We start from the raw sequence: 22,328 nt of genomic DNA, 5'->3' as shown, positions 1-22,328 counted from the left end.
AAGGAAAAACAGAAAGTACTGACTTTATAAGTTTTAACTAAAGATTATTTATTGGCATTGATAATGTAAATCTTACATGAAAATAAAATAAAATTGAGTAAGAAATTTTAGTGCAAGTTGTAGTAATGCTTGCATGATCACACATAACCTAATCCAGATATATTGATGAACAAGCTTATTTCCATCCAGCAACAAATATTTGATATGTAACCAATAAGATCATTTCTGCGATAATCATTTCTTTAATCTCTGGCCGTGAGAGGGTAATCCTGGAATGAGGTTTCAGTAAACTTTATTCCCTTTTTTATTCTAAACAAATTTAAGTGACTAATATATTACCATTCTTAGCTGATAAATTTCTTGTTTCTCTGACAAATAGAATCTATAGTGTTAGCCAAAAAACGCAGGCGTCGTCAACAGAGCTTCTGCTGTCTATTCCCACACAACACCTGAGGCAGTGAGTTGTTCTATGCAAAGTGGATTCGCTGAATACAGATCACTTCATCACCTAATGTATTAAAAGTAAAATTTGAAAAATAAGTACACAACAACAAGAACAAAAAGTCTCACTGATTAGAGGGTCAGGATCATCTCAGATGGTGATGGACCCTCGACGGTACTGATGTACATGAGTCGTGAGTCCTCCACAGGGTGAGCAACAAACCATGAGGTCATTTACCTTGACTATCATGGACTCTTGTCACAAAGTTTTTGATTAGGTTTTCAGTGTAAGCAACTCATTAGCCAGGTAAGCCAATCCTCCCAATCCCTGATAACAGCAGCAAATATAAAAACAATAATAATTTAAACAAGTGCGAAGAGAAGAGAACTACAAAGAAAGAAAACAACACCATAAAACATAGTACTCTGTTTTGCGCTAGATGTATTTCAGAGGTATTTAGGAGATGGCTGCAATCTGTGACCAGATCAACCAATGAAACTTTGAAACTAGGCCTGTTCTTGTTTGTTTTTATAATAAAATGATAGAAATCACTCCACCACTCACAAGTTTAGCGCCTACCACAAATGGTATTTAGGAGATAGCAGATGGCAAACATTGAAATCTGTTGTAGGCTTTCAACCACAAATGCTTGTATAAAACCTTCCAGTATGCTGCTATTCACTCTCAACTGTCTGAAACAATCTGTCACCATATTTTGCAACAATATGATGAATTTGCTTTACATAATGTCAGTAGTAAATCCGCAGAGATCATCACCAAAATTCAAGTTGACTGAAAAATTCTTCACTTTCCAATACCAAACAAAAAATAGTTCATCAGCAATAGGAGATATGCATGCGGGCAACCAACCAGGTAAATTCATCAATGAACAAAAGAATTTACAGGATAAGATTCTTAAGGTCATGATGGAGAGCACCGCCGTGCACCAGAGGATGCTACCACCAAGAAGATTCCAATAGCTTCACAAGTGTCTGGAGATAAATGTCCACATGTTGGAAGCATGCACAGTTTAACGTGGAGCTTAATCAGCACCCTCACCAGAGGGACAGAGATTGACCAGTGTCCCTGCACATTATACTTGGTGGTTCAGTGGTGCAAGGATGATAGCCAACTTACTAGAAGAGTCCGCGGGATTCAGAGAACAGTATCGATCATGATCTTTACATTTTGTGATCGCAAGAAGAAGCTGTAATTTTCTTTTCAATTGGCATGCTCTTCAAGTACAAGAGCTGTTGACATCATCGCCCAGTATGTGTTCAAAAATAAGAAGGAAAACATGTGGTGGATGTTGAACAAAATATCATGCTCCACTGCTCTATAGATCAATGGTTCAGGGGGGTCATTATAGCATATTATCAACCTGAAGAAGCACAACATTTAACAATTAAAATGACCAGATCATATGAAGAAGAAAGTTGTCTGGTAACAAATTCCAGTTTAACAAGAAAAAGCTTCTTCACATTTACAGCTTATCTAGCTTAATTAGTGTCCCACAAAAAAAAAGGGATAATTGGATGCTCGCATGAAATTTTTAAGTGTCCCATCCCTACAATGATGGAAACTTAACCTTTGTCCTGGATCTTAGAAACTCTTGAAAAACAGTGGGAATGCCACCATCCAGGTTCACACTCAGAGCCACTTCCCGACTGGCAGAATAAAGGCTCGTTGGCTAAAAAATTGAACGGGAAACTTAACTAAGACAGGCATGATTCTGAAGAAGCCTCAGAATGCAAATCAAAGGAGGAAAATAAGATTACCTTGAGGTTTGTATGGTGAAGCATTAATGGAGCTTCAAATCCTTCAGCTATTGTTGATAATTTTAGTTTACCAACAAAAAAATGGTGCACTGATTTATTTATTCTCAAAAGAATTTAATGTGCATAAACAGTAATAATGCAAGACAAGAAAAGTCTGCAGGAGGGCCCAGGAGAATGCGCCAAGGCCAAAATATTGAGAAAAAGTAGGGTTTTCCGACAGAGGGGGTAGGAACCTAAGACTTAGTCAGGGATTTGAGGGGATATTATTAGTTTTATTGGGTTCCAATTTTTATTCAAATTTATTTCATCAAGCACAAAATTAGAAACATATAAATAAAGAACAAGAAAGATGAGTTTAAGATAGAACAAATAAATAAGTTGCACCGCCCTAATACCTAGGTGACATGGAACAAGGATTCAAGGAAGATAAAGCCCTTGTTTTATTGCTCAAAACTTTGAATTCCATGATATACTTAGGGTTCCCTCACTAAGCCCTTACAAGTTGAGGCACAAAGATATCTTAAGAGAAAAACCACCTTCCCTTAACGAAACAAAGAAGAGCTTAGGAAAATGGAAACAGCTCTCTCCTCCCAATGAAACAACAAAGGGATCCAATTGTAACTAAAAAAGGTTTTCCTAGGCTTTTATTAATGAGACTAGCATTATAAAAAATAAAAAAATAATAAAAAAAACTTGGAGAATTAGGTCCCAACAAACCCTGTATGCAAAAGTATGTAAACCTTTTAAAGACTCCCAGCCCAAGTTACTCAATTTCAATATTTCAGAAAGCACCAGCCACTAGGTGAGTGGGTGCAAAAACATTACGACAAAAGAAAAGAATTAGGAAAATCAGGAAAATTCCTCAAATCAATTCTTTTCCTTCCGCTTCTTTCTCCTCCCATGATGGCAGCAGCAGTTGTTGCCACCTGTCCCAAAAGCAATTGTAGCCATCACATGCAATATTCACAACAATCACTGATACATTTTGCAACAACAAACTGTTGTTTGCGTATCGCATCAACAATGGTTGCTGTGGCTGATGCAACTTGCAAGAATAAAGTTAAGGCATAAGAGATAAAAGGAGGAAAGGGGGAAAAAAGGGCTACATGCATTGAAAGGAAAAAGGAGGAGGGGAAGAAGACTGTTGGTGGCGCCAGGTTGTTCATGCCAGCAGGTGCCATTATCAGGTGATCCCAACTGCTGTCACTGTCAGGCACCAACACTGGATGCTTTCATCGAGTACAATACATGCTGCACCTCTCCTCCTCTCCTTTGTCTTTCTCTCTCACCCGTCTCCTAATCTTATATTCTTCACTTATTCTGGTGGAACCTAGGGAACAGATATTCTAGTCAATCCCAAGAGCTTGCACACCTGATTCACTTCCATTCCCAAACTGCATCATGTCCCACCTGGCTCACAATAAATACCAATTGATGAATTGATTCCTGATGCCCAATTGGCGTAGCTGGGCAGGCCGTCAAGGTGCCTGCACCAGGCTAGGCAGGGCACTCGGGCACCTGCCTATTGGTTAGGTTGTCCTATCCAAGGCAACCACCAGAAATGTTTCTCAAAATGCTGCCAATCGGATGAGATAGGGATTTTAAGTGACAATATTGTACAAAAAAGATACCAAAATCTACTGGGAAAATCCCTAATGATCAACCCAGAATAGCACAAATTAAAGAAATTTAGCATTGAACGATTCATGAACTTCTAAATTTCTAATACAAACATTAAAAAAATTAGCCAAAAGTATGCTTCCATGTAATAAATTAAATGGAAAATGAAAGATGAGTTCCGAACATGTTGCATAACTGAATTATTTTAGAAAATAAGAACAGATATGTTGGCTTTTCTAGAAAATGCCAGAACAAATTAAGAATCAGAACCTCTCTGATGAATTTGTCACATCAAATGCGTTCTAGTCTCAACTCATCTCCAAAACCATCTAATTTGGTTCACAACACATGGTCTGGTACAATTTATAGGAAAGGACCATCAATTTGGTTTTTAATTCTTCCCCTGATATTCACTAGACCTTCACCATGCAAGATTCATGGAAGAAGAGGCTGACTTGCTAATATCAAATTCAGTAGGACCAAATGACAGATCGAAGCAAAAAGCAGATGGTCCAAAAGCATGCTGATCAATGAGGATAGTTAAAGATTCTAACATCTATTCATGGTGAAGACAAACTTTCCCTCCTACTCAACCAGTATACCTTTATTTATATGAGCTCACATGCAACTCTAATTGGAGATGCTCGTCCTAGAGAATTTGTAATTAATGGTGATATCCTAGAAGTACTGCAAGCATTGACGAAACCCCAAATGCGGATAGCTATATTTTTCTCTTTTGGAAATCTATTCTATATAGATCAAAGCTCATAGAAGCAGTTTAAAAGATAAATCTCTTGAAACTACAAAAGTTGAGTTTCTTCATAAAATGCTTACATCATCGACCTGAAAGGATCTACTAATGCATGATTTAAGTTGAGGAGATTCAACTGCTGATGACCCACCATCACGTCCCTTGGTTGGTTTGTCACCCTGCAAACAGAACTGGAGTCATGTCTTTAATAAACTAAAATGACTAACCATTGGTTTGTATGTTTGTGGCAAGGGAGAGTTACGTACTGGTTGTATGTGGATAAAGAAATATCAACCAATTAAACGTATATATGGTCTCAGTTTCAGGATGCGTCAAAAAGCAGAGGTTCTTTAAAAAAAAACAAAAATCCCTTCTTCAAAACATTTGCACATAACACACCAGAATTACAAAATAGACATTTACTTAAATAAAACAAAAGAAGTGAAGTTGCCAGATTAGAAAACAATGAGAAGTGGAGCTTTGCCATCATCAGCAAATATGTGTATGCAAGTGGATTAGTTACTTGTGAGCATTTTGATGTGCATGATTATACAAAGAATGAATGTGTGGAACAATTAGTTGGGTATACTCCATTCATGTGCATAGTTCTGTACCATCATACAGTTGTTTCTAACCGTGCATGCCACAGCACCTGATTGAGGCTGGTGATTCCTTACCCAAGGTAATAATTATGTGCAAGCATGTGTTGTGCGTGTCTTTTTTATGAGCCTGTGAAACAAAGATGTTGCTTTACCTAATAACATAGTTCTAGCTTATAATGCTTGCACAATAGCAGGATCAGGAAAAAAGTTAGTCAAGAAAAACTCTAATCAATGTAAATAGAAGCAGTTAGCCATAGCAAATATATTATTCCATGTGTGGAGAAATATTCTTAAAAACAGACTTGAAATTATAAAAGATCATGAACGATGAAGTAAAATGAAATAAAAAGGAAAAAGGAGTTATAAAGACACTAAATAGATGCAAGAATATAATGGATTCACAATTAGGGCACTTCAGCTCCACAAAGAAGAAAATCTTCACAAAATCGTCTCTGGCAAATTGGCCAATAATATCATGGGTAGCAGTCCCTTTATGTGGCAACATAAAATCCTTACTCACTAATTACATTTGCTTTCAACATTACAATTGGTTGCCAAGGAATATGATGTACCCTTTTACCCAAACTTGAAACACCTCCACAAGCAACCAACTAACAAGGTTGACTAGCACCATAAGGTGCTGAAGAGCAGCTTGGACCTGTACCTAGTCATATTCAGGCAACCACTTAGGAACCAATAACACTTCAATAGGATATTTACGTGGATCTCCTTGGCCCTTCCCATTCCAGGCAATAACAGGTAATGCAAAGAAGCAAACTCTAAAACAGCAATTTTAGATGAATCCATAGGGTGCGGACTCCAGAACATTCCGTCCACACATTTGATTATACTACATATCATTTCTTCAAGAAGATATTATAATGTAAGTCCCCAAAATGTCTGTTGGCAACAAATTTTCAACAATAAACTCAATAAACAATATGCAATATAGCATATCCTATGTTAAATTGATATCTGTTTCTCATCGACTTCTTGCCATGATTTTCAGTCCAATGCAAAGCTACCATAAAATGTAAATTTAAAAAAAATAATAATACTAAATATCATTAACTTCTCTACACAACAAAAATTTGCACTTTGATCATAGAATTTGGGTTCAAGTATAAATATGCAATTCAGATAATTCCTGAAATTACTTGGCCATTATACTATTTTCAGCACATCTTTCTTCAAAGCTTTCCGCAACATGTGAGTTGGCATGTTGCAAATGATGTAAATGCATGCAACCAAAGTATGTGACCCCATATGTCCCATATATTATGCAGAGAGCTTACCTCGCATGCACAACTTTTATCTGGAGCATCCTCAAAAAGAGATGAGTAATAAGCTGGATCATAGATGGACCCTCCCAAGATATCATCAGAATTGGAGGTCTGCCTATCTACTTCATGTGTTGAGGGATTCAAGAAACTGTTTCTCACATCAAAATCTGCTTCATGATAGGCTGTACCATCCACACTTGAAACACCCAGTCTGTACATCTGAATCCATAAGAATGAGGACAAAAACCTCACTGAAAAGCCAATAATTTGCATTGACAAAGCAAGTCTGAGTGAGAAGACAAAGAATGGCCCATACTTCTCATCCGGAGTAATATTCCTAAACAACCATAACATTGGGGAGAAAGTGTTATTCTTTCATAGATAGGAAATCAGAAAAGGCAATACACCATAATATGAAACAACAACAAAATATTGACAATTGCATATATGTTGTTTAAATCGTAAATACTACACATAACCTACCACACAGTCATTGGTCCTTTAAACATTTACAGTAATAGTACTGGAATTTCTGCAAGCATTATAACTCTGGAAGGAGACAGGCAAACTGCTGTTTTTTCAATATTAGGTAAATAAGATATTTCATTGTTACCCTCCATGCAATTGGAAAAGATGAAACTTATCATTATGTATATATTAGAATGTTAATTATTTATCCCTTTATTTTGGGGAATCATGTTCTGTAACTGTGCTTGTCAAGACCTAATCACTTTGTCTGTTAACTAGCTGTTTTAGCTAAGTAGCATGTCTGAAAATGTGTCATTCCATGAATTGCTTGTAACCAATATCCAGTTCATGCTCAATAGATTTTGTCTAACATGGAGACTATTAGGTTCCAGAAAATTTGGCTTATGATCAAACAATACTGGGTCTATGAGTAGTGTGGCTCTCTCGCCATCAGTGTATTGCAGATCATTAAAAGCAGTGAGACAGCATGTGGAACAAAAGTTAGGTTGGCAATGATATTCAATAAATGGTGAAGATAGAGAGGTTTTCCGAACATCAGCAAAAAAAGGTTGACCACTCACATCATATGCAAATTTTTCCGAATCAGATAAAAAGTCTCACAATTTCTCCTGACGGAAAGAAACTTTTAACCCTAAATGAAACAAACTTCCAAAATCAGATGGATGATTAAGATAATAGAAAACGAGATTTTTCCACAAAGCCTCATAATTGGAATTGATTTTGGTTCTAAAAGCAACTCCATCGAGGGATATGCCCTTGATTCCCAATCTTCACAGACCTACGTCACTACCTAATCACTGCAACCATTTTCCTAAAAGAGTTGCATTCATCTCCTTGTATTTCCATTCCTACTTTATTTGTTTCTTGCCTCAACCAGCAAGATGAACAGCCATCCTAACCATCCAGAACAAACCCTTTCCGGTCTTTATTCTTGCAGTTATAAAAGCAAATACCATACACAAGGACATTAAAATATACAAGGCAGGAAGAGATAACTTTTAGCACAGTTTAGATGCAGGCTCATACCAATCCATGATGGCCAACATATACCATGTCAGGCTAGTACAAGACAACAGGGCATTGGATCGACCCAACACCTATTAAGTCTCTTTAAAAAAAATGAAATTAAAATTAAAAAGGAGTCTTTAGCCCCTTTCTTTTTTTTTGAGCATGGTGCGGCACTTGTGTCAGCACAGCATGGTATAGCATGGAACAGGCATACCATCCACTAGCCAACACAGCCTGTGACAGAAGAGCTTCCTTGGCTTTTGAAAGTGCATTCCTTCTTGAAACAAAGAAAACTTCTCGCTCTGTTCATTCTCGCCATGGGAGGATCCTATCCCATTGCTCAATTTTGCAAACCTCAAGTCCACCCCAGATACTTGATATCCAGTCACCCACATGTAGCATTTAAAATATGTAAATTTCCCAAGTCATCCTTAATAGGCAGAACGTCGCTAATATATGACAAGTGAGAGGTTCTCCCACATTTGCATTTCTCTGTGAGCCTTCTGACAGATTTCATCAAACATCTATAGCACAAGGGCAAAAATAAGAGATGGGGTGCCTTTGCCTGAAACCTCTCTTTGCATGTATGCATAGTTTAAGCCTTTAAGGGATTAACTTATTAATCCTAAAAATTTGGCAGAAGTGTTACAGTTCATCAGCCAACTCAAACATCCATTTGAACAACATATTTTTCATCACATGCCAGTATGCCAGAAAACCCGTATCCAAACTAATTGTATGCTTTTCCCACACCTGATTTGTGAAGTAATTTGATAGCCTCTCTGAATATACACATGCCTAGCTATTGCAAAACCTATAAAACAATCTGGCTGATAAAAACCAAACAGCCTGACATCACCTTCAAGCTTTGCACCACAACCTTGACAATAATCTTCTAAATCATGAAAGAAAACTTACAGTTAAAAGATCACCTGAATCTTTTTGCTTTCAGATCAAAAGAATAAAATTTGTGTTGATTCCTCTGAAGAAGATTTTACAATATAAGATCTCCTAAGTTCTCAATAGTACACGTGGAAAATCATCAAGTGATTTCTTATCATGCACGCCAAAATCCCTTCTCTATTTCCAACACTGGAAAATGGTTCCATTCCTTAAAACTAAATTCTCAGGTTTCGGTTTATATATGTCCTCCCCAGAGTGTACAGACATAACTACATATATTTTCCCTATGCTGAACTGCCTCCTGAACATGCAGTGTTTCCTTCCCCAGCTGACAATCATGCAGCCAAGAATCTATCATGACAACTCCTTGATCCACTCCATGTACTCAAATTTTGGTTTAGAATTACTCTCTATTTTGTCCTCCAATCATCATTCCTTTCTCCGCTAAACTAAGCCCTTCAAGTGGACAAGTAACAATTTCCTTATCATAGATGACTTCCGTTAACCCCAAACTGTTATATTTATAGCTGCATATACAAGTATCATTGTCAAGGTGCTCTTATTACCTCAATTTCATGAAAACCCCACAATTTCCTTGCTGGCAGCTATATGACAAAGAAGCGCTGTTTCATGCAAGATGGTTTAGGTTCCCCATAGTCAACCTGTATCTATAAGAATGAAACGAAATGATTATAGTACATTCAAACCTTTCAAAATTACTCAGCAACATCAACATTTTATATAAGGCGAGGCCAGGTTAACATATTACATGACAGTGAACGTCTTTCAGCTTGTGGCATCTTACGAATATGAAAAACTTATCAGGCTTATAGTCTAGATTAGTTTCTTGAGGCTTAGATGTGCAATGCCTTGCATACCAATTGTAGTCTATTTTCGGAAGAAAACTTTTTATGATAGTACTTAAAGTTAATTACAGACTTTCTTCAGGTTGGGAAAATGTTCAGGAAAGACCTTTTTCTGAGAGAGAGAGAGAGAGAGAGAGAGCAAGAAAGACATAGTGTTATTGAGAGTTGAATTTAACTGCTCCTTGGATCAGATATTTATCTCTTTTGACAATCTACGAAGTGTGGACATGCTAATATACATATAATTCTTTCTTATTATGTGATACACATCATTTTTATGTGTACCTAGATCCCAAAGGAAATAGGAAAAAATTAATCCTCTTATATCTACGATGCTATTTTTCTGCTTTCTTTCACTTATTTATTTTGAGTTTCGATTCAAAGGCTGATGAAAAGCTACCTCCCACAACCTTCTGTGTAACTAACTAAATAAACATACCAACAACAATTATGCATAGAGATGCTCTAGAAGATCTTCTCACATGATCATAAGTACAACTCACTGAACTACTTCAAGAGATACTACAGATCCATAACAAGTCTTTGGTTATGCTACTTGAGAGGCATACCATATTGTGTGCGAGAAAAGTACGAACCACGCGATGTCCAGCAAAATAGCAAAAAAGAGAAGAACAGCGTATGTCCGTCCAAGGCTCTGGCTGCTGCTCTCAATTGCCACCAGTGCAAAGAGCGCCACCACCAGATTAATCAGCAGCACGCCATTATATAATGCCCCAAGGGATCCAACCAGCGCGCAACCAATCTAAAATACCATAAAAGAAAGCAGACAAATAACCTCGCCACACTGAGCTGATTTCCACTTAAAACAGTTCCATATTTAACCGTAACAAAATCAAGGACAGAACCCAATCAGTTATCAAAAACCATTTTTGCATCCATATGGAGGAGTGAAAACATAAAACAATAACTAATTCATAAAAATTAACCAAAAAAAACACAAGTTTTGAGTCGCTGAAATCACATCCTGTAGAATTCAAATCCTATACAAAAAAAATGCCGAAAATCGCAAGATAACCTAATTATGGGTGCGATCAGAAGAACAGAATAAGAAATGATTTAGAAACAAAAAGATGCGATGGGCGTATGGAACCCTATAGATTGGTGAGATCGTTGGAGAGGGAGCCACTCACTTGGATGTAGATAAGGATAACAGCGAGCGACTGAAGTCTATCGTAATCCCGAAGAAACGACCGAATCCGCGATCCAAGATACGATGAGAACCCGGGCATTCTAAATCCAAACCGTTCCCAATTAAAATCCCAAGAAAAGAAACGAAATCCCAATGTGAGAGAGGGAGAAGCAATGAGAGAGATATAGAGATAGAGGAATATGCCCTCTTCTCTCTACACAGGGGATCCTCTTCCCCTTGTACATGTCAAGCCTTAAATCTAATTACGTGCTCTTCTCGGCGACGCTGGGGGTGTTACGTTTTTTATTTTTCTAATAATTATTTTTGTTGTTACTAATATAGCTTTCCATAATTAACTGATCGGTTCGCTGTGGAAAATTACATCAAAATTTATTTTTTATTTTTATCGTCATTTTTTTTTTTGGTAGAACTTTTATCGTCATTTTCATCATCATTAGTGTTATACTGTACAGAAGCGGGAGAGGCGGTTCGGAGAGAGACCCGCTATTTTTGGGCCCTCATGTGCGGATAGAGATAGGTGCATGATCAGTGCCGTGCGTAGAAAATGCTGCAACGCCCAATTGGAATGCCAACAATTTTTTTTTTTAATACAATGGTAAGTAAGTATACTCTAAAAAAAAAAAAAAGTTTTTTACATAATATCCTCCTAATTATCGAATTTTGCATGAATATCCTTCCAAAATTGATATTTGCATGCATACTCTCGTAAAACACTTGTTTTGCTAGTCTATCCTATTTTATTTTTGTTTTTGCATTTATACCTATGTTACTTAATGGCATTATAAAATCAACAGTTTTAAATTAAAATACCTAAAATACCCTTAAATGGGTAGATATGGAAAGTGATCATCCAGAAGAAGAAAGGAATATTAGCGTAATTTTAAAATTTTATTTTATTTTTAATTAATATAAATATGATTTTTTCTTAATACCGTTAGAACAACCGTTATATTAGGAGCATTTGTACAATAACAGAGTTTTATGAGAGTATATATGCAAATATCAATTTTGGAAGGGTATTCATGCAAAATTTGATGTTTAGAAGGGTATATATACAAAAAAACTCAAAAAAAAAATCCACGAAGGGGGTTTGGACTAAGCTCTGTTTGGTAGGGCTGTTGACAGTAAAGCTTTTGAAAATATAACTTTTTGAAATAGAGCTTTTATAAAAAGTTATTTCGTAAGTACATTTCTAAAGTGTTGTGGAACTTTAATATGTATTTAGTAAATAAACTGAAAAAGTATTTTCGGTATGACAAAATGACCATAAAGAATATTGCATGATATTATACAATAGAATGTAATAAAATATAATATGTGTTAATACATAAATATATGATATAGTATAATATTACTATAATATAATATAATATTATTATAATGTAGTAATAGAATATTGCATACTATAGCATAATAATATAATATAATTTGATCTTATATAACATAACATAACAATGATATAATGTAATATAATATTATATTTATAATATAGTACAATAATAAAAATAAAAAATATTATAATTATTATTATTATATATTAATATTTTATTAATATAATATTTTTAGGAACTAATTTTTGAGTTTTTTGTTTTCTTTGATGAAATATTTTTATAATTATAATATTTATCATGAGTATTTTGGTAAAAAAGAAAAAAATTATAAATCAAAATAGTTTTCCGGCGCCTACTAAAAGTACTTTTCTAAGGAAACTCCATTTGGAGCTTCTTCCAATAAGCTCTTTTCAATTTTTTTTTGCCAAACATCTCCATCTCATCTAAAAGTGCTTTTGAAGGGTTGGCCTACCAAAAGCTGTGCCAAATATACGCTAATTCCGGCTGCCGTATCAAACCCCTAAGTTCGGATAACGGTGATATGATATGTGATTGAGCGATGATCTGACGCGCGATCCATACTAACACTCAAAAAAATTGGTTCTTTACATCACAGCCTCGCCATCCTATGCATTCTATGAAGGGACAGATTGTGGCACCATGATTGGGCCTCGTGGCATTACTTACGGGTTCTGGCTGGACTCGGCTCTCACTCAAGAGCAAGCAGGCTGTCATCTTAGATAACATGTCTGAATAATTATATGCTCAGCATGGCATTGCTCCCATGTATCGCATCTCATATAAACTAGTAGAATAGCTCATTCTGCTTCAAAATTACTGATGAAATCATCCTCTATTAACCTCCTTTGGTCTCGAGGAAAAAAAAACTTGCTTTGTAAAAAGTAGAGTTTCAAGGGATAACAATATTCTATTTGGGAATATCTCGCACGATCATCTAATTAAACAAGACCTAATAGATCCGACCCACTGGCACTCCTAAAGTGTACTCTTATATAATATAAGAGATGCACATTATGATGATAGAATGGCATGCCATGGGTTAGAAAAAGCAAAAAGGTGTACTTGTAAAATCTCTATAAACATTTTTAATATTTTGAGATCAAGTGGCTATGATCCTCAATGTAATGGAAATTATTTTTCTCACCAAAACAATATTTTTTTTTATATTATTTATAGAAAAATATAATGGCATTTTTTGTCTCTTGCTTGTCATCTTGTTGGGCTACCCAACAAGATGGATGGTCCAGGGAGCCTCAGAACATGGTAATAAGCCCACGGCCCATTAAACACTGCCACTATAAAAGGGAAGCCTCGCAAGGGTTTCACTTAGTCGAACTACTTGATCTTATCCGAGCGGAAGGCGGCCGCGTTGCTCCCCTCCCCTCCCCTCCGCCGCGGCCCGAAGCGGAGCGAGAGCTCTCCACGAGCTCGTTGCCCTCGCGGTGATCGTTCTCCGCGGGCTTTCGGTAGCGTCTCGCTGGTACCCTGCTCGCGCCGTCGTGCCCCGTCGCGAGGGGAGGCGCGGCTCGCCCCGCGATGACGACTGCCCGCGGTCGGAGCACCCCTTTAGGGCGCGCGATGACGCACACGCGGGCTCCCCCCTCTCCAACAACAACAACAACAACAAAAAGAAAAATCTTCAACTCGTTTTCTTTTTTCTTTTTCAGAGAAAAATTAATGCACTTTTTTTTCCCCAAACATTTTCACTTTCCGATCCCTTTCAACTTCGTTTTCTTTTAAGTGATTTTAGCTCCGGTTTTGATTTTTCTCTAGATCGTGTTTTCTTTCTTTTAAAATTGGAGGGGCTTGAGCCGATTTGATCGATACCTAGCGAAGATTTTGTCATCGTACCGGATTATCGATTCATTTGTTTATTTTGTGAAAGAGCGTAAATTAGATGACTTGAACTTGAAAACTTCTAACAGTAATGGATTTGTTTTTTACTGGCCAAACATTTGATTCTGATGGTGATTATTATAGATTCTGATAGCTGACGCAGGTGCAGATGGAGGTCTGACGATTGTTGATCATGTGTTGTGGAGCGATTCGATGTGGTTTAGACGGGCCCAAAGGTGTGTCATATAGATTACTATTCCTAGTTTCTTGGCCTTCCGTTGGTGATAGAGCTGCTCCTCTTGACGTTTTTGTGTGTGACATTTTTCTTAAGAAGTAGATTATCAGTTTTAGTAAATTAATCTTTGAAGTGATCTTAGACGGTGAGACATTTTAAGATCAAAAGCTAGAGGAGATCAAGATCAGCGTCGTAGATAGTGAACTCTTATCCTCAAGGGAACTGATTGTCTTTTTTTTTTTTTTGCCTTTCGCTTTCCCTGAGATTGATTGGAACTGTTTCTGGAGATAATTGTGGTTTGTTCTCGTAAAAGATTCGTTTGACTCTTTGTTTGTGTGAGTGAGCACAGAGATTTCTCTGAGAGGTCTTGGCTGTTCACGGTATCCTTCTTTGCTGCTTACCGCTTTAATTTTCCCAAGCCTCAAATAAGTGCCCCTTATTCTCTGTCCCTACTCAAAAAATCAGAGTAAATCCAACATTTATATAAATCAAAAGCATCTTTCTCGTATCATTTTAGTTTTTGTGTCCCCATTTTTTTCCTGACTGAATAGAAATTAAAATGTAGTTGAGCGGTTTGACAATTATAAGTTTAAGGATCAGTTTCCTGTAGAAGTATGTTTTATTAGAGTTAAGAGAATAAAGTCTATTAGTTTACTTATGTATACCTATAAATCACATGGACAATTAATGGTGAGCTGAGAGGCTTGATATATTCCGAGAATTTCTTATATGAATACCCCTAATGAATGAGAAATGCTAATAGGATATTGGTGTTTCTTGAAAAAATCTGACCATGAATATTGACTTTTTGGGAGACTGCAATTGGCCAAGGGTTTTAGTTTTTAGATCAATGTACATAAACATGCTCGAATGTTTTGAAAGGTAACAAGGAATTAGTTATTTTCTTTATTTTTTGTACTTGAAGAGAAGGGAGCAGATGGGGGAGCATGTGTGGGTGTGGGCAGAGTGGAAGGGAGGATCTTTCGAAAAGAAAAGGAAGCACTTATGAAGTGGGTATGCATATGGAAACTAGATGTTCCAAAGTTGGCATTGTTCCCTAGGAAGAAGGTTTCGACCAGAATACAGTTTCGAAGATAGACCTAGCTAGGACATTGGGTTTTTGTTCTTTTGCCCCCCATTAACAAGCTTAGTGAGCTGAGCTCAAGCTGGTCCCTTTAAGCTTGTCTCAAGCTGGCGTCAATGAATTTCAGACCGAGCTTTCGAAAAGAAAGCTTTCAAAAAGGGAGGATCTTTCGAAAAGAAAAGGAAGCACTTATGAAGTGGGGGTATGCATATGGAAACTAGATGTTCCAAAGTTGGCATTGTTCCCTAGGAAGAAGGTTTCGACCAGAATAAAGTTTCGAAGATAGACCTAGCTAGGACATTGGGTTTTTGTTCTTTTGCCCCCCATTAACAAGCTTAGTGAGCTGAGCTCAAGCTGGTCCCTTTAAGCTTGTCTCAAGCTGGCGTCAATGAATTTCAGACCGAGCTTGAGCAAGTCTCAACTTGCTCGTGTTCTGTTTGTTTATACCCCTAGTGTATGCCCAGTGTCGGCTCATGGGCTTGTTGTTATGAAAGATGATATGACATAGTAAGTATGTTTGTTAAGTCTAATCTTTTTGCTTCAATTAGAATCCAAATATTGCTAATTAAATCTCCTAAGTTCATGAGGGTTCAAAATCTGAATTAAATTTGAATTTACTAAATTTGGATTAAAAATGTTAGGAGTCTTGCTTTCTTAATGAATATTTAAAGGGATGGATTTCTTGGGAATAGTTAATGGCTGGTTTTCAAAGAAATGGAGAGCGTAACCATGTGGGTTTTTTGTTTTTATTTTTTTTTATTTTTTTTGAAAGGGTTTTTCTTTGTGGGGGGGGGGAGTATATGTTGGTTGGAAGCTTGTTATATAGAGTGGAGGTATTTTGGAGTTAAGGGGATGATCTCTTGGAAAAGAAAAAAATGACAGACCAAATCTAAATAAGCATCTCAAAATTCAAAGCTCATATTTCTTAATTTAGATACATTTACATTTTATGTAGATATTATATTGAAGGATAAGAGTTTTGAGTGCTCTTGGTTATTTTCTGTATCACTTGAGTTTTGTTCATCTGAAAATTTAAATCTTCTGCTATTCAAGTTCTGTTCTTGATGTATTGCCATATTAAAACACTAGGATACTAGTGACTTACCAATAATATCATTCTTTTCAGGTATATTGGTGTCTTGGATATGTTGGTTCTACTAGAATTGTATGTTAATGATGGAAAAACATATGATACATTGTTGCAAGTTATACTTGGCATTCAGGTATCCAATGCAAAAGAAACTTCTCTAAAACGACCTATAGGTGGAAGATGTTGCATTACCAATGTGAGATGGATCCAGAAAAGGGAGGTTCCGGTTATAATTCAGAAACGGTTTGTGTATATATTTCACAAAAATGTGAAATCAAAGTAGGGGATAAAGTAACCGGAAGACATGGGAATAATGGTAGCATTTCAAAAATTGTGCCAAGACAAGGTATGCTATATTTGCTAGATGGGAGACCTGTTAATATGGTCTTCAACCTATTAGGAGTACAAGCGTATGTACAATGCATCATGCTTCCTGGTTCTAGAGATTTATGAAAGAAGTATGCATAAAACTTGTACGACAGACCCATATGTCAATCAATTCATCTGGGTTCTACTATTGATCAACTAAATTACCAATGAGCCTATAACTGCTAAAGCACTTCCATGGTTCCACAATGGTTTCAGAAGTGAACTACTTGATGTTATCTGGACAGTAGGTGGCCACCGTTCATAATAGAATGGAAGGTCTTACACTAATTCTTCTCCTGGTTGCATTTCCTCTGTTTTTGGTAGCATCTTGCTGCTTCATTGTGCCGCGCCTCATGCTGGTGTTTCTTCCTATAGACAGCACACACCACTATGACAGCTCCCTCCATCAACTGGAGTAGGTATTTTGTAATTCTCACATGGGCTCCCACACCCATCTCCTCTTTCTGTCCTCTCAATCTTGTTAGTCTAATTTTTGAAATGGATTCAATTTTCCAATCACCTTTACTGTGAGAAATTTTCTTTTGTGCATTGTACCTATCAAATTGTAGCATTTTAAGCATTTTCTGCCTTGGGCTTGCAGAAAACTCTTACACCAAACTCTGGGCCAACGCTTCAATCTCTTGGGCAAGTTTCCTCTGCGTAGAGCTCCAATTAGATTATTATGAAGCTAATCGTACTCTACTATCTTTTACGACCATTTGTGGTTGAAAGTCATCAAGGTTCCATATTGTGTTTTAACCAACCAAACCAGTTCTATATAGGTGAGTGGAACCAATTACCACCAGAGGCGGAAGATTGTCAGGTAATTAGGTTTCTTATGCTATGAATTATTGGCCTTTGGTAGGAGCTGATGTCAGAACTTAAACGGGCCAGCTTTGAACCCAATTACCTGAATGCAAATTTATAAAAGGCTCTGGTATTTGAACCAGGTGCAGAATATTGAAAAAAAATGTTGCTGAATATGTGGTCGAAGAGGAGATGTGGTGATCATTCGTAGATCATCACGATAGATCTGTCTCCTTTTTTTATCTTATTATTTATCCTTGAGTTCATTGATAGACTTGCTCATTTTCTTGTCAATTCTTGTGCAGGAGAACGTAATCTTCATTCCGAGTGAAGAAATCTAGGCATGTGGAAAACATTGGATAATTAGCTGTACCTCAATTACTGGTTTCTTTTGCTTTAAATTTGGTTCTTGTCAATATTTCTGGCTCTGAGAAGTTCAGGGGAGAGTCTGTACTAAGAGGTTGCCATCAGTATCAATTTATCTTTGATGAATCCATCATTTTCAATCCTGATGTTTGCCATTAACCATTCATCCTCCGCAGATGAGTAATTATGGCTCATTCATGCCCCTCGCTTCTCTCAAGTTCTCTAGCCAATATGGGACTAAATTGTTGTGGCATTTTCAGTTTCTGCTGATGGAGAAGAAATCTAGTGTGGTGTTGTGATGCAATTTAGTGGGACACCAACCAACTTTCTGAATCATACCCAGTCATCCATGTCGACTGGAGTAAGATTACTGGCGTAAGGTTCTTATAGTACATTTATTTTTGCAAAAATTTTCATGAACAAGCACTGGGATCTATTGCATCACGTAATGCAACTATCAAGTTGAGGCAGCATCACTACAATGTAAAATTAAGCTACATCGATAAATGAGTGAAAAAGTCATGCAGGGATGAGTTAGTTCCATCGATAAATGATAATCAGCTACACTACAATGTAAAATTAAGCAGTTACATTTTTCCCCATAACCATTTTACCTCATATCTAGTAATAACTATTTTAATCCAAGGAGCTTAATTGTAGCTTGCTGTGTGATTTCTGATGATGTAATAAGACTTGCTTTGACAATTCCTAGACAGAATTAGCTCGGCATGGATGACCAAGTGGTTACACCCGCCTTATGAATTGTATGATTCAGATCATAAAATTCTTTCATGGCTTCACTGGGTCTGAGTTTTATAGTTTATAATTAAGATTTTCCCCCAATAGACTTTACCATATCATGAATGCTGTCTCATAAGTCAACATTTTTGTCTTAACATTCTAGAATTTTTGCATATATGCGCTTATAAATATAACTTAATATACAGTTTTCTTTCATGGATTACTATTTCTGTATATATCTCTCAAATCATCCTGTTTTTACAATTATAACTTTTTCATTAGCTTTTTGGCCAATGGTAAAAAACCAACGGTTTTAAGTTGTATAAATATCCATGAAAAATTTAACATTTAATTTGTATTGTAAAAGTATGTTTGCATAATTTTTTTATGATTATCAATGCAATAAAATCATCTTATATCTAAAACAATAATTTATTAATGCTGTTAGACAAAAAATCTGATGCAAGAGATTCAGAAAGTTTTGATGGATAAATACGCATATATCATATTTTTTTATAATTGAGAGTATGCAAAAGAAAATCCTTTATTTTACCATCATATTCAACTCATGTGTTGATTTATAAATTTATACTACTTATATGAACTCGATAACAAAATATCAATGCTAAAGCCAATACTAAATATGAATTAGAGCTAGTACCAATAATTTTAGGATCCCAGACTATTACAAAGAAAAGGTGCAACCAAGCCATTTAACATGCCAATAGGAATATAGGCCTTCCAGGCCTGTATCTGAAAAAACTGAAGTTTGTTCATAGGAAGTGAGGTTAGTCCAGATTTTAATTTTCTAAATGTTTTATTTTTATAATTAACTCATGACTAAATTCACAAATACAATCACCACGCAAAGCTTGATTACAAAGACTCAGGGCTGGACCAAAATATCTGCAAAGGGAGAAACTATTAAACCATGCGTTGAATAAAATACCTAACTACCAATGTTACCGTCAATCCGAAGCTTGATTTTGTTGTAACCTTATTAAAACCTGAACGTAACACAAAAACAAAGTTGGATGCAGTAGTGCAACGCATAAGGTTACAACAAAATAATGAAATCCAAAATTTGATTTAAGTTTTGTTGGGGTGCGCCAGGCCCGTGCAGTAGTGCAACGCATGGGCGACGCGCGAGGGCCCCGATGGCAAGCCATCGTGGTGGACCCTCCCCCACAATAAATTAATTTAATATCATAGTGGGCCAATGGCCCACGTATCAGATATTAAACTGATAAGAACAGATACTACACTTGATCTTAGCCAAAAGGCCGAGAAAGGTATGAAACATTACGCAGCCTGGTCCAGCCGTTTTATAGAGACGCCTCGCTTGTCCCTTGAGTTCTCTATCCGATGTGGGACTAAACGTTTGCAGCATAAGGTGGTAATGACGATGCTGCAGAAAGGCCCAAGTGCTTCGCCGCGGTGGTGACGATGACTAATGTCTCTTCAGACAGCGTACTATTTATTAGATGGTGGGGTGTAATCTTGCCGAGCTTGAATCTGGTCGAAGTTTGGTCTGAAAATTAATCTCTCTAGCTTGAAGTTTGAGACCAAGCTTGATTCGTTTGCTGGTATTTCGAGTTCATTTCAAGATTAAATTTGAATTGAGCCGAACACAAGTGTAATAAATCAGCATGGTTTATCTAAATTGAGCTGAAATCTATTCAAGTTTGAATCAATCTTATTACAACCTTAATTTCAAACCTAGATTAATACTTAATTGATCCAAATGATAAAAACAAAGCATATACTATTTTAAATCTTAATATAATATATATATATATACACACACAAAGTAGAAACCATACATCTTATCAAGCCAAGCCACTAGTTCCATTTTATCTCAGCTTAAAATCATTTTCAAGTTTGTTCCAACAATTTAGGACCAAGGACTAATAAAGAGAAAAACTGATTTTATTCATGAAGACGATGAAGGTATCATACGTAAACCAGGCATGTCACCTTATCCTCCACATATCAAGCCGGCAAGAAGGTTTTTTTTTTTGTTTCCATCTGTCATCATGTATTCATCGATGAACATCGACTCAATGATCGGCTTGCCATCATGCGAGAGAACATGAACTACTCGTGCAAATGCATATGTGACCAATGATCTAATTGCTCGGGAATGTTACTCAAGAGGAAGACCAATCAATCATATATTGTTTAGTGAGAAAAATAAGATACTGAAGACATCCACGTACGCTTCCAACACCCAACGACACACTGTTTTACAGGTTTGGAGCATTTGGCATTCAGTTCTCGACCGACCTATTTGCTTGAGCACCCAATCCTGCATTCTTTCAGCTAGATTTTGGGATCATAATGCAGGTTGGTCAAAAAATGAGTCAATGCTCCAAAACTTTTGCTTGCATGAGGACCACCAACATTTGCGCTAATTTCTCTCTCTTTATATATATAAAAAAAACATCAATACGCAAAGAGTGCCACTACTAGCATTATTGACACACGCACAAAACACCCAAACAATGTCCTAGATTAAGGTCAACAAGCAGAAAGCTTGTTTTATGAAGTCACTTGGACTAGATTATTAGTCAAAATGCCTAATTTTTTCCACCTTTTTATTACTGTGTAAGCATAGCAAAATGTACTTGTCGAAGCTTAAAAAGACCATGTACTTGTCAAAGAAGAAGAAGAAGAAGCTCCAAGAGTCTGTGAGACAGGTGCATGGTGCATGGTTATACTTTGGTCCCAATAATCAGACCAAAACGCAATTCAAGACTTTAATGTGATGTCTTACCAGTCTCCACAGACGGCTCATTGGACCCCATTTTTTGCACCTGGCGTATGCTCTTGCTCCCATGTCTAGTATATTATTTGGGTGAAGGACGACTTCACAACGCACCATATATAATCCTTTGTTTTACTCTCCCTCTACAGATAAAAAGGAGACAAATCATAGTAAAAGGTGGAAACTCATCGCCGGATGCTGCTTCCATCGTTGACATCATACCGATGCTAGTTGAGCTTCACCCACTTTTAGACTATGAACCTCCTCAACCCGCTCCTGTTTCCAAATACAACTCGGATGTTGCTTCCATACAGTCCTCAGATATTGGTAGTGTGGAAGAAGAAGCTGAAAACAAGGAGAACGAAGATGATGAAGAAGTACAGGATGAGAAAGATGACAAGACCAAATCTTTGGTAACTTAGACAGCAGGTGATCAGAAGAATCTTGTGGAACTTGGAAAATCGGAAATGGAAAGGAATCAGAGGTTGGAGAGATTAATTGCAAGATGAAGAGCTAAATGATTATTTTTTATCTACAGGTTGCCAGGCAACGGAAAGTTGCCTTTCGCATCACTGTTAATTTTTTATCTTTTAAAACCTGAAAGCATAATCTTTGTTTCTTTATTTTTTTTAAAAAAAAATCAGAATAAAAGCATATTTAATGTACTAACTGGTTTTTAAATTAAATGATAGCGGTGCATCAGTGATAATAGCAGGTAGTGATTATGATGGTGATGATAATGATGATAATGAAGACACTAATGGTGGT

The 22,328-nt window shown here is 36.6% G+C and overlaps 1 protein-coding gene, 1 long non-coding RNA gene and 1 other non-coding gene across 12 annotated transcripts; 1 reads left to right on the top strand and 2 right to left on the bottom strand.

Moving 5' to 3' along the window:
- Positions 1-410: 410 nt before the first annotated feature.
- On the bottom strand, positions 411-11,192 carry LOC103709088. 8 transcript variants are annotated; one of them, XR_003386056.2, is made up of 6 exons: positions 10,894-11,192; positions 10,312-10,505; positions 6,489-6,813; positions 4,675-4,782; positions 1,007-1,823; positions 411-769 (listed from the first exon to the last, which is right to left on the bottom strand). XR_003386056.2 is itself a non-coding variant. In XM_026805410.2 (6 exons), the coding sequence occupies exons 1-6, from the start codon at positions 10,990-10,992 to the stop codon at positions 1,806-1,808; spliced, it is 639 nt and encodes a 212-aa protein (XP_026661211.2). In that variant the 5' UTR covers positions 10,993-11,192; the 3' UTR covers positions 465-1,805. The 8 variants fall into 8 exon arrangements, 5 of the variants coding, with proteins under 5 accessions (XP_026661211.2, XP_026661213.2, XP_026661209.2 ...); XR_003386057.2 differs by having other exon boundaries at positions 1,022-1,823; XR_003386058.2 differs by having other exon boundaries at positions 465-1,528; positions 1,628-1,823.
- A 2,385-nt stretch (positions 11,193-13,577) lies between these two features.
- LOC103709087 lies at positions 13,578-18,686 on the top strand. Of its 3 annotated transcripts, none has more exons than XR_005511126.1 (3): positions 13,578-14,337; positions 16,547-18,146; positions 18,229-18,686. It is a non-coding gene; the product is annotated as an uncharacterized LOC103709087 (long non-coding RNA). The 3 variants fall into 3 exon arrangements; XR_005511127.1 differs by lacking the exon at positions 18,229-18,686 and having other exon boundaries at positions 16,547-17,702; positions 17,992-18,195; XR_003386055.2 differs by lacking the exon at positions 18,229-18,686 and having other exon boundaries at positions 16,547-18,195.
- Positions 18,687-19,892: 1,206 nt separating this feature from the next.
- On the bottom strand, positions 19,893-20,089 carry LOC113462851. Its single transcript, XR_003386083.2, has one exon. It is a non-coding gene; the product is annotated as a U2 spliceosomal RNA (small nuclear RNA).
- Between the last annotated feature and the right edge of the window lie 2,239 nt (positions 20,090-22,328).

This window comes from Phoenix dactylifera, chromosome 3 (genome assembly GCF_009389715.1).
Source record: "Phoenix dactylifera cultivar Barhee BC4 chromosome 3, palm_55x_up_171113_PBpolish2nd_filt_p, whole genome shotgun sequence".
In the NCBI taxonomy this organism is placed as follows: Eukaryota; Viridiplantae; Streptophyta; class Magnoliopsida; order Arecales; family Arecaceae; genus Phoenix; species Phoenix dactylifera.
Note: the sequence above shows the minus strand (reverse complement) of the source record. Positions and strands in the feature narration are given on the sequence as shown.